The sequence below is a fragment of the Accipiter gentilis genome, chromosome 5 (assembly GCF_929443795.1).
Source record: "Accipiter gentilis chromosome 5, bAccGen1.1, whole genome shotgun sequence".
NCBI lineage: Eukaryota > Metazoa > Chordata > Aves > Accipitriformes > Accipitridae > Astur > Astur gentilis.
Genome location: NC_064884.1, coordinates 2,948,153 through 2,961,900, shown reverse-complemented (window position 1 = coordinate 2,961,900; position 13,748 = coordinate 2,948,153). Strand labels below are relative to the sequence as shown.

General features: G+C 44.8%; 1 protein-coding gene across 1 annotated transcript in view; it reads left to right on the top strand.

The window, feature by feature from the left end:
* BARX2 (BARX homeobox 2) overlaps positions 1-11,148 on the top strand; it is a 35,413-nt gene extending 24,265 nt beyond the window's left edge. The window contains exons 2-4 of the mRNA XM_049800252.1: positions 6,684-6,981; positions 9,494-9,578; positions 10,842-11,148. Of these exons, the coding sequence (XP_049656209.1) occupies positions 6,684-6,981; positions 9,494-9,578; positions 10,842-11,093 (635 nt within the window). The 3' untranslated portion in view covers positions 11,094-11,148. The remainder of the gene's footprint in view (positions 1-6,683; positions 6,982-9,493; positions 9,579-10,841) is intronic.
* Positions 11,149-13,748: the final 2,600 nt, after the last annotated feature.

Below are 13,748 nucleotides of genomic sequence, written 5' to 3'. Positions count from 1 at the left end.
TTGTTGTACTTACACAGTGGCTTAAGTTTTCTGTGTGTTATTGGATAATATCATGCAATTGCAAATAAGCGAGGTATCCTGGTGGCAGTGCCTGTAAAAACACAACGTAAGCACGGGGAAGAGACGAGAAGGCATCTCGCTGGGGAGGTGCTTCGTCAGTGGTAAACTAGGCAGCTCGAGGGTACAGCTCTGCTGGCAAGGGCATGCTCCTCGTCCCACCACCTCTTGCCTGCTGCCTTGCCTTCACCAACTCTGCGATTGCTTTCCTGACAGGTGCACTCAGCAAGAGAGCCGACAGCCTGGCTATGCAACGATGCAATGCTGGATGTAGGCTGAGACAAGCCCTGCCAGGTGAGGGAAAGTCACCTTTCCAGGAAAGACAGGCAGCAGTGCCTGGGGAGATACTGATCCCACGCCTGTCAGCGCTCAGGGTGCTGGGAGGTAGCAAAGGGGAAGCAAGGACATGCAGGATGAGGCCTCCACGTCTGGGGGCTGCTCAGGGCCTGAGCCTGGTACAGATGGAGCAGAGAAGGCTTAAATCCAATGTCAGCAAAAGTAGATGGGGTGAGGCCTAACCTGAAAGCAAGAGTTGCTGTGCTACCCTCAGCGGGGTTTCTGATGGACAGGAGAGATGCCGCAGGTCCGCGTGGTGTGTGCTGGCTGAGGAAGGTAAGCATGTGTAAGAGCCGTGCTAGGTTCCTAACCAGCCTTTGTCTAGCTCTAGTGGCTACAAGGCAAAGGAGCCCACGCTGACCTGAGAGGACATCCTGTGTCCTGGGGTACGCAGTGGGTATTGGGCTGTTGTCTTTAACCAGTTGACTCCTGGGCCATGTTGATTTTCTGGATTATATCAGGTCTATGCTCAGCTCTGGCTTGCCTCCACTCCCGTGGAGGCTGGTGGTAAAGTTTAGCGAAGATCCATTGGAATGGCATGGCTGGGAAATCTCAGCTTTTGGGGATCTGTGGTGGAAAAAGTAGATGTAACACCCTCCCTGCTAAACAAACTGTGTATTGTTCAACTTATTCTCGACGTTTCCTTGCTTCTTTTGCCTCCTTTGCTTCACTCGGGGCTTGCTTCTTCCTTTCAGTAGGCTGCCTGCTCCTTCAGCAAAATGACGCTCTTTCCTAAATGAACTCACTCCTTCTTGGTTCCCTTTTGTTTTGACACTCAGGAGACTGCAGATTTATAGACCTTCCTGAGTCGTAAGTTCATTTTCTTTTATTATTTACCTTTCACTGCAGCCCATTCTGAGTGAGATTTTATTCTGCCTTCGAGCAGGGCTGACCTGCCAAGAGGAGCTGATCCATAAATCTTTCCTTCCTTTTTCTTTCTTTCCAAAACAGAACTAGCTGAGTTTGCCTAGGAGGAAAACTGTTCTGCCATTGCCGGCAGTCAAACAGTGCAATTAATTAGTGCTTTCCCTTTTCTCTTCCCTCTAGTTTGTGTCTGCTGGGGTTGAAAGTAAGCCAGGAAGGAGGGGGACGAGGAAAAAGAAGGGGAAAAGATTTGTTTGAAGTATTTTTAATTAAAACTTTTGCAAGACGATCTGGTGTATTGGTGGTGTACCTACTGCATCCTATCAAGTGGTCCTAAGAAGTTTCATAGAAGCATCCCAGCAGATGAGTAGAGGTGACTTCAGGCTGGTGTGATGAAACGCCAGTGTTCCCAATTCCTGCTCCCGTAGCTGGAGCCAGCGTGGTGAGGCCTGACTCTTTGCTGGTTTACCTCTTGTGTTCACACCTGGGGGAAGAGGGAGTAAAAGGCTGACAACGCTGCAAATTTACGCCTGGGATATCGGCTTGTTTTGGCTAGTAAAAATTGACATTCCTGACGGAAACCTTCTGGAGAAAAATGGGATTAATTCTCTGTCCTTCTTCTTCGTGTTACTGCTGAAAAGCAAAACAAGTGAGAAAAAAATGTTTGGATACGTTACATCATGATACCTTTCTAGGGCAAATATTTTACATATAATTAGGAAACGGGAGTCCAGGGTTCTCTGAGACCTGTGTGGCTTGAGCAAGCCGATTCATTTCAAGGTGGTGTAGTCAGTGCATTGTGCAAGGGGCAGATCTGTTATTTACTGTACAGCGGCTGCCAGCATGGCCTGATCTAAATAGCAAAGAAGAATGTTTTCGGATCCTTAGAAAACACTCTGCAGATCCAATGTCCTTTTTATTTTTAGCTCTTGGTTAGTTTTAGCAACTGAGTGGCCAGATGTTAGCTTTGTGGAGATGGACAGAAATAAGAACTTTTGTGCTGTTTGACATTGAGACTATTCAAATGCTTAAAAAATAACTACAGGAAAACTTCTGTTGCTTAAGCACCACTCCCTCAGTTGTGCATGGTATGAAGTATGGATTATACTAATACTTGCCAAGTATTTGAGAAGTATTCAGCAGCAAAGTGAGCCTGAGACTACCCTAGACTTTGGGGTCATTAAGACTGTTCTAATAGATAAAACTGGGACTTTTCTGTATAAAACCCACATAGTAAGAGACTGCTGTCCCTATGAAGAGCATTGAGACCTCCTGAGTCCTAAACCGCTGGTTGCTTCACCATTGGACTGTGCTGCCTCTTGATTGTTTTAGATGGAAACACTAAAACACCTGAGGTACGTTGCTAGGGTAGCAAACTAATTCCTCATTTTCTGGCTTGTGGGGGCTGCTTTTTGGTTTTCAAGTGCAGAAGAGCAGTGGGTCAAGATTGGAAAATGTGCTCAGACGACAATGCAGGACTGTATGCATTCAGCTGAAACTGTTCTGAAAGGCAGGTACAGAAAGGAAGAGTGCTTCATTTCCATTCCTTCCCATTTTGGGAGACAGAGCATGTCACAACAGTGCTGAGCAGACAAGAGCTGCTTGCCAGCATTTAATTTGTTGAAGATTAAGAAATTATTCCATTCTTACAATACCATGTCAGTCTAGAAATACCTTTGAACTCTGGGGGATGTGAAATTTAGATCTAGCCTCAGATTTCATAGTGTTTGGAAGCCAAAGCTTTATCAGAGTAAGAACTGTACGGATGGTTTAAGGGGAGTCATGTTAATAGTGTACTTAGAGACAATGGACTGGCTCAACTTCAGCTGCCTTTGAACTTTGGGATAACTAGATCCAGAACAGGACACTGAACTTAGCTTTTTTTCTTTGTGATCTAGAAGCTAGTTAGCGCAATGTAGAGGCTAGCTATTTCTGGTTTACTCTGTCTGCAAGGAGAGTTAGCTGCTAAAGCATTGCCCCCTTTCTGGCCAGCAACTGGTGCCCCAGATAATATCTGCAGCCTTGAACCCCATGTCTTTCTCTAAATGCTGTCCTTACTCTATGCCCTAACCATCCTGTGTCCTCATCAGGCTGAGGGCAGAAAGCTGAGAAGTCTTGTATATGGCTGGGCTGAACATCAGCAGATGCTTTCATTATTTACGATGGTTTCTAAAAGCACTGTTGCAACTGTTGGTGTCAAACTGTAAGCAAAGGCTTCTCTTATGAGCACAAATGATAAACAAATCTAAGACACTCGGTGTCAACAGCCTCACAAATCTGTTCACCACCTGGAGCTCGGAGCAACTCAGCAGTTGCAAACCACTACTTGCACCAAAGTAGAACAGCAGTTTCAGAAGTGCCGTAAGTAAATAAGTGTCCTGACGTGGGCACCAAAAATAAGCATGTGCTGAGCTTTTCTGAGCATTTGGCCAGGTCACAGCTGCTGGATGCTGAACATTTTGGAAAACGTATCCCCTCATTCAGGTGCTCAGCACTTGAAAACATAGACCTGAACAACTCCAATGTCATCTGCTTCTCTAATAACCAACTGCTGTTTTACCCTGCAAAAATAGCCAAGTTCTCACTGCTGATCTTGGAAGGAGGAAAGCAGTTCTTTTATTCCTGATCCTACCTGATTATTAGGAAAAATAGCCTGAAGAGACTTTCCTCTGTTTGATGGAGGCAGATCTTAAGCTCTTGGACCACTGTAGCTAGCCTCCCCCACCTCCAAGCAGTCCCAGATGCTGCTACCATGCCATACGGGAAAGCAAATATCCCTGATTGCTCTGATACCAAATACCTTTTGCTGACCTCCCTTGAAGAGAGTTCCTGTACAAATGCTTTCGTCCAGAGGTTTCAGTCACTTGGAGCCTTGCAGGGATTTCTGAGCTCTGGTGATTTATTACTCCGTAGTAATCTTGTGGTTTATGGAGAGCCCTGCTGGAAATATACAGGGGTACAAGGGTAAAAGTATCAATTAACCAGTGATCTGGTGCCAGAAGCCGCCCATGTGCAAGGGCAGGAATGGGGTTTCAGGCTATGAGATAAGGCTTGGAGAATGAACCTGCAGGGGAGCAGGAGCTCTGTGATGGGAAGGCTTGAACCAGGACCCCCTAACAGCAGGATAAGGGTCTATAATAAGACTGGATCCACTCCTTTATGCTGTGTAAGCTAGGGCATCAGTTTTCAGTCTCCTTATTGAGAGCAGGTTGGAACTGGGATCCGTGAAGCCTCTTCTCTTAGAGCCTCTGTGAACGAGACCAGTAGTGCAGAAGGGCTAAGTCCCAGGACTGCCGCCAGATGAAAACCATCAACACACCTCATCGCTCACCCAGGATTATCTCTTACGGTGGAGGTGGCTTCAGGGTTCCTGCACAGGACTCTCACAACGGAGGTGCCCTTCAGGAAGGGAAGAGGGGCTGATTCTCTTCGGCAAATTTGGCTGAAACAGAGGAAGTCACCTGTTCCATTGGTGGGTCGGCATTGCTTTTGCTCTCCCACGATGGCAGAAACTAACTGTAGTGGGTGCTGGCGAGGAGGGCATAGACTATGGGAGCAGGATCTGGTTTACCCTCTGTGTGGCTGGCTGGTGTCAGCGGGTGCATAAATATCAGCGAGGGCAGAATTAGTAGTGTAAAGCAAAGGACAGCGAGCTCTATCCGAATTTATGATCTTTGAACAGCCACTGACATTGTGAATCAAGGCAGAATTTCTGCCAGGTTACTTGGTGATGCTGTAGATCAGCACAGTCTTCAGCTGAAAAAAATCCACAGAAAGAAACGGTAGATAACACTTTAGACAAGCCAAAGGTTGGCTTAGCAATTCTGATCTCATCTCTCAGGTACTTCCTTGGTGGTTTAAGTAGAATAATTTAAATTTAATGGCAATATTTTGATTTTTAGTGTTGCGGAGATGTGGAGGAGAAAGCAAGGCTTAGGTTCCAGTCTGCCTAAACCCCAGTCTGTAGTCCCAGTCTTGCTTAAGTCCCAGTCTGTTGGGATTTACGGTGTTTTGGCAATAGTTTTCCAAGCTTGCTTTGTAAGTGGCTGGATTTTGCACAGCTTGCAGCAGCCGTGAAGAGAAGTGACCATCAACAAGCTGGGCGATACTTTGATGTACCCTGTGCACTGTAGCTTACCTGGGACCTGATTTATGCGATCACAACCCTTCGCTCCGGGGAGGAGGGTAAGGAATACAGGTCATCAGCAGGCCAGGCTGGCAACTCCTTTCTTCCACTGTGATGAGTTACTCACCGAAATAGACTCACTGAGGTCTACAGCTCGTTATTTTCATTAGTGGTGATTCATATTAAGAGTTTCACAATCAGGCCTGCTGGTGTAATATGTTCCTTTCCACAGTACCATTTATCTAAAGATCTCAGAATACTTTATGTACATTAAAATTTAATCCATGTTTTACCACCAGTGAAGTAGGTAAGGAGGATTGTTTCCATTTTGCAAATGAGGTAAACTGAGGTACGGAGCAAGAAAGTGACTTGCCCAAGACTGTGCAGTTTGGTTGCAAAGTTGTATAGAGTGCCATCTCGCAATGACTGTACGTTTCTCATACGTGGCCCTATTCCCCTGCCCGAGTTTTAAAGGAACATTTGATTTCCTGGGGCTAAGGCTGAGCAGAAATCTGTCTATAGCCGTAAATCCAGAAGGTCTGATGTGAATCAGGACTTCCTCTAGTGTTTGGGAACATTTAGATTTGTCATCCCAGACTGGCCCTGACCTGAAAGGGTAGGAGCGGAACTGCTGGTTTGTTTTTTAGGGCTGGTATCTACTGGTTGATACAAGATGTGGAGTTAAAAGTCAGTGAAGAACTCTGCTTCCGATCTATTCATCCTCATCTGCCTGCATAGTCAATGGGGTCAGTGTAGACAGTGGAGGATGAAAGTGTGATTCATCTGACTCTTTCAGTTACCTACTAGAGGATGAGATGAATTGTGACTTGAACTCCATTGCCTGTCGCCTGTAAAGGGAGATTAGGTAACTATCTCAAGTGAACCCTGTCCCCGTGTCCATAGAGAAGCAGAGTTGCATGAATGGGGACAGATTTCATCGTTTGTTGAGTTTAATCTCTTGTGGCAATTAGACAGATGACTTCAATGGTGTGTGTTGTAATAGCTCCTAAAAAAAAAAAAACCTGAAAAAAAAAAAAGGCAGCATTGGAAACACAGGCCCTCCTTTCCCTGTGCTAGGGAAATGCACATCAAGACTCCCAGCCCAAGGAAAGCTAAACACATGCAATCTGGGAGAAGGAACAGGTCCAGAGAGGGTAATTGACTGCTGGTGGTCATTTAACAAGAGAATGGCAAAGTCAGGAAAGGTATTCCTCGCCCCTTACTCTCTCCAGTGCTCCCATTACTTAACCTTCTTGCCACTGAACTGGCCTTTATCCACCTCTGCTTCCATCCCTGCCAGGGTCTCCTTCTCTGCGGGCATATCCTCTCATCTCCGTCATCACCAGGCAGCCCTCTGTGGTCCCTCACCTCGTCCCAGCTGCCACCAGCTCCCGCGTGCTGCCAGCCCAGACCTCCTTGGGGACCACGAGCTCAGAGACACCTGCCAGCGAGACCCATGCCAGCAGTGAGTCAGAGGCAGAGCAGCCCACGCCTCGGTTAAAAAAGCCACGCCGGAGTAGGACCATCTTCACGGAGCTCCAGCTGATGGGCTTGGAGAAGAAATTCCAGAAGCAGAAGTATCTCTCTACCCCTGACAGGTAGGTCAATCTGTTGGACTAGGAGAAGGAATGAGCAAAAGGGCTGCACGCTTCCTGGCTGTAGTGTGCTGCCTTCTAGCTCTGTGGGGATGCCTCTGCCATTGGGCAGATGACCAGATTGAATTTGTCCTGGGATCAAAGGTGACACAAATAGATTAGATCAATGGAAGTGTCACATGGTGATATGTGTGCTTGCTAGCAGACATCCAAGCTCAGAGACAGGCAAGGTACAGAGCAGAAGGCTCTCTGTCGTGGCAGCTGAGAGGTTGGCCGTAACTTCAGCTGTCTGCTGAACTAGCTTTCGTCTGGCAAACTTGGGTAGCGATTCAGCGAGAAGGCGGTGGCCTGTCCATCAGCTTGGAAAACAGAGCCAGGGTTGCATAGCATTGAAGGCTACCTTGCCCTTGTGAAGGCACAGGCAAGTACCTCATCTTTGTGAAGGAAAAAGCAAGTTCTTAGGGACTACTTGGTACCAAATGGACAAACCAAACTAAGGAGAGGCTTTAGCTTTTTTAAAGGCTTTGAATCATACTCTGCAAATTTAAATTGCAGGAAAAAGACCTGTCCAATTCCTATGAAGTTTGTAAACCTAGAGAGAGTTTGAAAAGTACACCAGACCTTGAGCGACACAGATGGCAGTTTCCCAATATTTAAATTGGTTTTGAAGATCAGCATTCTCTGCTCGTACTGCCTGTCACCAAAGCCAAGGATTGCACCTAGACCAAATTTCATGGGCACGGCCAGCCTGTCTCATACAGTTTCAGAGTTCCTAATGCGCCTGTACTGACCCCTCGCAGCTTCACATAACCAGATGGTTGACACCATTGACGAAGCACTCAAGGCTGTTAATTAATTTTATCGTATGTCTGTTCCTCGGCTTTGTATAAATTTGAGGCTGATGAGCAATTCCTGTCCGTGTACCACTTCCCCTCTGTTTGTTTCCTCGGGTTTCTAGGCAATGGTGGTTACGCTAATGTGCGTGGCAAGAGGTGGTAACTGGTTGAAGGTATTCAAAGTGTGATAAAACATGTGCACTAAGGCAAGAAGAGTTAGTCAAGCAGTGTTTCTCTCTGTTAACTCATGGCTGGAAACGTGATGGTGAAGCAGTGGATTGTGATCGGCATTCATTCCTGCAGCTTTTGGCCTGGGCACAAGACTGTATGGCTGGGAGGGCAACTGAAGCACCTGGTTTATTAGTAGTAAGGGAGTGCAGTACGACAGGATAATGCCTCTGCTAGATTCTGCTTTTCAAATAACAGTAATGGTATCTTTAAGTCAATGGGCTATCTCACAGATGTTATGTAGTGGCATAGGCAGCAGGCAAATCAAGCTTGTAGGTCTAGAGTGAATCCAAAGTGGGGAAAAGCATGAATCCATGAGTGTGAGTTTGAGCACAGAGCGCTGGTGTGGGGTACATAGGTGTTTGTCAATATAAGAGTGAGTCTGATTGCCCTAGGAACCCAGCTGAAACAGAAGTTTTATTATGAAAAACTTGGCCTTGACAAATGTGTTTCCACATCCAAAGGCAGGGAAACATTTGCCAAAAAGTTCACACAATCCAGAACACCTCGGAATGTGACTCTGAGTTTGAGCTGTCCCACCTGTGGGACTTGCGTGACTCTGTGAGGCACTTGCCTGGCATGGTTGAGGATTTCCAACTCCGTCCGTTGTGCAACTCCATTACAAAACTGCCAGATGTGTGGTGCTATCACCTGTGGGAAAGGGTAAAGAGTTACTCTGAGCTGCATTTGCTTCATATCCTGGGTTTTAATATAGAAATAATGAGTGGTTTCAGATGAACTTGCATAGGTTGGAGATTTGTGGAGGATGAATCAGGATTATGGGCTGTCTGCCACATATACCCTTAAGCTAAACACGCAAATAGCATATTCATTTATAAGCCTAAATTGCCTATAATAGCAGAAAGCATAAGAAATTAATAAATTTAGATGTACTACTACTCTGTGAGAAATGCGATAGTATTATTACCCCCATTATGTAAGTAGTGAAGAAGAAATATGATCCAAAGAGCAGCACTTTCAAAGGCAGACTGACGTTGGGTGTCTTGGTTCTTATGTGTTTGCTTCAGACACCATAGACCTGTTTTTTGGGGATGCGGTGTACCAGTAGCTTCCTGCTTCACATACAAACGTGGAGCGTCAGCAGTCGGAGTACAGCAGGCTTGTGTTTCAAAGAGGGCAGGCAAACTTCTGCAACTTCTAGGCTTGCTCCTCTGCCCAGCGGTCACAGAGGAGGAAGGAGAACAGATGGCTTGCAAACTCCTAAATATTCTTGCTTCTTCTGTAAGAACATCTATCTTCACATCCTAAATTCACAGTATTTACCACTTCTATCTGACCTTTTCTTGAAACAACACATTAGAGAGACACATAGCCATCTTTTCTGGTGGTGCCACTGTTGGATGCTCTTACAGTGTTGGAGTGGCTGCACCTGGCATCTGAGCTCTTCTTGGCCTCTGTAAACTCCTTTCAATGTCTGTTTTGTCTCCCAGGCTTGACTTAGCCCAGTCGTTGGGGCTGACTCAGCTCCAGGTGAAGACGTGGTACCAGAACCGTAGGATGAAGTGGAAGAAAATGGTAAGTGGTTTGTTACCATTTCTCCATGGTCCTTAAAAACTGATTTCAGAAGAACAGATTTGGAAGCTGAGCATAGTGTCTATTAGTGTCTATAGTGACCTGTGTCTATTTATACCAAATTTTGTTTTATTCTTGATCACTTTTCTTAAGAGACGTATTCTTTCTTTTTTTAAATGTTCATACTGCAGCATATGTGGTGGTGGGCTAGAGGGGACCATAGGCAGTAGGAAGAATACAAAGCAAAAGGATGAAAGAAATGATAACCTAACAGAGGGAAGAACCAAAATACCTCCCCTGCATTTTTGGCATTCCTGTGATCTTAATGCTTGTGGGACTGGTTATGTGTATAGACAAAAAAGATTGTGCTGCTCCATGGAGACCAATGCAGTTTTGAGAGCTAGTATCATTAATACTTGCTTTTCAGATCTTCCTTTCACCTCGTTCACTTATTCTCAGCTTCATGGCCTTTTTCCAGTTAAAATGCTTTTAGAAAGGACAACTGTCCGATAAATCCTGGTGGGAGCCATGATGCTGTGACACTCTGCAGTGGAGATGTTTGTGTATTCCGATCTGGGAGAGGAGACACGGTTCTAGACTGTATCTTTGAATGTATGTGATAGCTGCAGAAGTTACTGCCACTTAAGACAAATTTGGGATTAGCTTGGGTACAGATCTTTGGTTGGAAGTGTCTTGTTGCTGCAGTGATGGTGTGAAGGGAGAGGGAATTAAACATGAGAACAGACCTGTCTTGCTGACTCCCACCCTTTACTCAGATGAGAGGGGTCTCATGCATTTTAATACAGGTGTTACAAAAAAAAAAAAAAAAAAAAAAAAAAAGGCTATTTCAGAAAGCGAAAAGACTGGAGGAAAGGCAGTCAGAGAAAATCCTGGCTAAGGTTTATGACTGTTCTTACTTGGGCTTTGAATAAAGCACACGCTTAGGAAAGGAACTGAATTCTGCATAAAATCTTATCTGTAGTGTTGAAGACTGTGTACCTAGGTTGCTTTTGGGCCTCCTGTCGGAACTGACTTAGAGACCTCCAGAGTTCTGGGTGTCCTTGCTGGTAATGTTTGCATTTCATTTTATTTACATGAGAAAATGGGTGAACTCACTCCATGAATGCAGGACATTTCTATGAGGCTGAAATGGTGACCAAGTCATGGATTAACTTTGAGGTCAAAGCCAAGTTTCATCCTTCTCTAAAGGATGTCTCCCAGCAGCGGAGTTCAGATTGATCCTGACGGTTCATCTCTTTGCTCCAGGTGCTGAAGGGTGGACAGGAAGCTCCAACAAAGCCCAAAGGCCGTCCAAAGAAAAACTCCATTCCCACCTCAGAGGAAATCGAAGCAGAAGAGAAAATGAACAGCCAGGCGCAGAGTCAGGAGCTGGAGGGACCTCAAGCCCCCGAGGAGCCTAAACTGACAGAGGAGAAGCCAGAAGTCTCTTTGGAGACAGAGAAGCCTCCAGAACATATACCAGAGCCCTCCTCAGAGGAGACTACACCAATAAGTTAGAAGGGAAAGAAAGGAGGGAAAAAGAAAAGCAAAAAAAGATAAAAGAGAAAAACCAAAACCAAATATATATATGTATATATATATATTTAAATATGTATGTAATTGTGTGTGTGTACATATATATATAAATATATATATATATATGTAGACCTTGTGTATAAGTCTAAAGATTGGTCACTTTGTGCCTTTGGGAATCAGCCATCACGGGCCACGGTTGGAACAAAGACATCCCATGTGAGTGGTGACGACCCGTCCCTCCGGCGGTGTGCGTAAGCCTTCCCACAGATAGTGACGGAGGCCTGAACGTGTTTCCAGAGAAAACCACGTCTAGAAACCTGAGACAGCTCCTGGCAAGTAATGGAGAAGTCCAGGGCTCCTTTCACGCTGCGGAAGGCAAATATGTAGTGATATGACTGTGTTGGAGGGTTCAGTGTGTTCGCTTGACTTTATCCTTGCCTTTTAAAGTAGTGCAAATGGATGGAGGACTTGGTCTGGTCTCAGATCAGGGACAGCTAAGAAATGGGGAGCTCTGACAGCACCATTTCATCGTGTAACCAGCACTTATTTCTGTTAGGGATGGGCCCAACTTAAACAATTTTAGGAAGGAGTTCAGACCCATAGGTTTGCTTTGGCCCAGTGTAAAGATCAAAGCTTCCGAAGCGAGATTCATACCCGGGTCAGCATTCAGATTTCATCTCTCTTGGTTGTTTGGGTGCCGTGTCTGTGAATTTGCAGTGATCCAGGATAAAACTTCGAATGAGATGAGAGTTTGGATTTGAGTCTGTTCCAAAAGCTTTGGGATGCTTGGATCTGGGATTTTTGCTTTGGGCCCACTTCTAATTTTTTAGGGTTTTTTAAAGAACATTTAAATGTTTTCAGGGTTTTGGGAGAATGACGGATTTAAGAAGTTGCTGCAGAAAGTTCACGTTTGTTTAAGATGTGTGCCAAGAATAGATGTGCATCATGTTTCATAAAGTCTTGTTAAGGATGCATTTTGCCCAAAGGCTGCAAGAGATGTATTAAGATAACCTTTATTTTTTAATTAAAAATCAAATATATAAATAAAACAGTTGTTGTTGTTTCTCTTTCAGAATGCTAGACAGAGACTTTTCTGGGCTAGGTTTTTCTATTCTGACAAATCCCGGAGAAAGCGGGAGTCATCAGACTTTCCGTAACACTACTGTGCAGCAAGCACTCTGCAAACTTCCTTGTAGCACCTTGCTAAGGTAGGTGAGGGGTGTTGTTAAATGCCACCTTGTCACTGGGTCCTGATGAATGTGTCAGAATGAAAGCACTTGCGTTACAGCTATTTTCTGTCACCTCCCCTCCCGCAGTTACATCTGGACGGCTAATAAATGGGTCTTTGTGACCCTGTGAAGATGATTTCTTCATATCCCTTTTTTGGGGGCGGTGGTGACGATTCACACGCATAGATTTCAAGTGACTTATCCACGGAGTGTTGAGTGGGGAGAAATACTTTCTTTTATTCCCCCCACCCCCTCCCCACCCCGGTTTCTTGCTCAGTGGTGTTTGGAAGGCTTTAATACCACCTCCTCATTAGCTCTGCAATGGCACGTGCATCTGCATCAGGTAATACATGGCGAAACTCCAGACGACTTCAGCGAAGCCAGGGTGGGACATTGCTCCTCTCAATATGTCTTTAATACATAGTAATCAGCTTTGAAAAGGCATCTACAGGTTTGCACCTAAACCTAAAACAAATTTACCAGAGTTGGGCAGTGCTCGTTTGCAAGAAACTTTGAAAATCCCAGGCATTCGATGCCATTTAGCTGGTTTTTATGGCACCAAGAGATGGAAATGGGATAAAAGATTTCCCTCTTGCCTGTTGTGTTGAAAACGGGGGCTGTGAGCTACAAAGTCTTTCTTCTGCCATTAAAATGCATCAAAATTTCTTTGTCTCGGAACCATTGTTCTTTCCCCTGAGCCCTGACGTACTCATGACAGGCACAGTGAGAGGCAAGGGTGGTGGAGCAGGATTTTGGCGCTTGGCCGGAGTTATGATGCAGTATGTTGTTGCACATTCTTTATCTGTGGATGTCTTCTTTTTTTTTGTTGTTCTTTTTCTTTCCAGAACTGTGCTTTAGTTCAGCCATATCTATCAGACTTGAAATGGCATTTAATTTAAAAAAGGCCTATGGCCTGTTTATACAGGAATTAAATTAGATGGTCTATGAAATCTATAATCGTCCTCTATTGTTCTTGGATAGTAGCAGCAGCACTGTTATCTCAAAATAAAATGTTTCCACAAGTCTTAAATGCAGTAGTACTCGGTGAGGGTGAAGAGAGCAATTTACTGGAAATAATTTGTCTAATGAGTTTCACCATCAGATTGCAAAAAAGTCTGCAAGAGTCTCAACTAGGTTTATTTGGAAGCCTGAATAGTTCATTAAATCAAATTGTCTGTGCAGATCATTCCAGCAACATAAAAAGCTGACCGTCGGGGAAAGCATCAAAGATATTTTAACTTCTCTGAGTTCAAAGTGGAAATACCTTCTAGTGAATTTTTCAAAAAAATTTCAGAGGTGTATTTTAAACATAGCTTTTGGAAATTTCACTGTATAGCCTTGCTTTTAACCTATGTGTGTTCCATAAAATGGATAATGCATGTGGGTTTTGTGGGGGATTTTTTTGCAT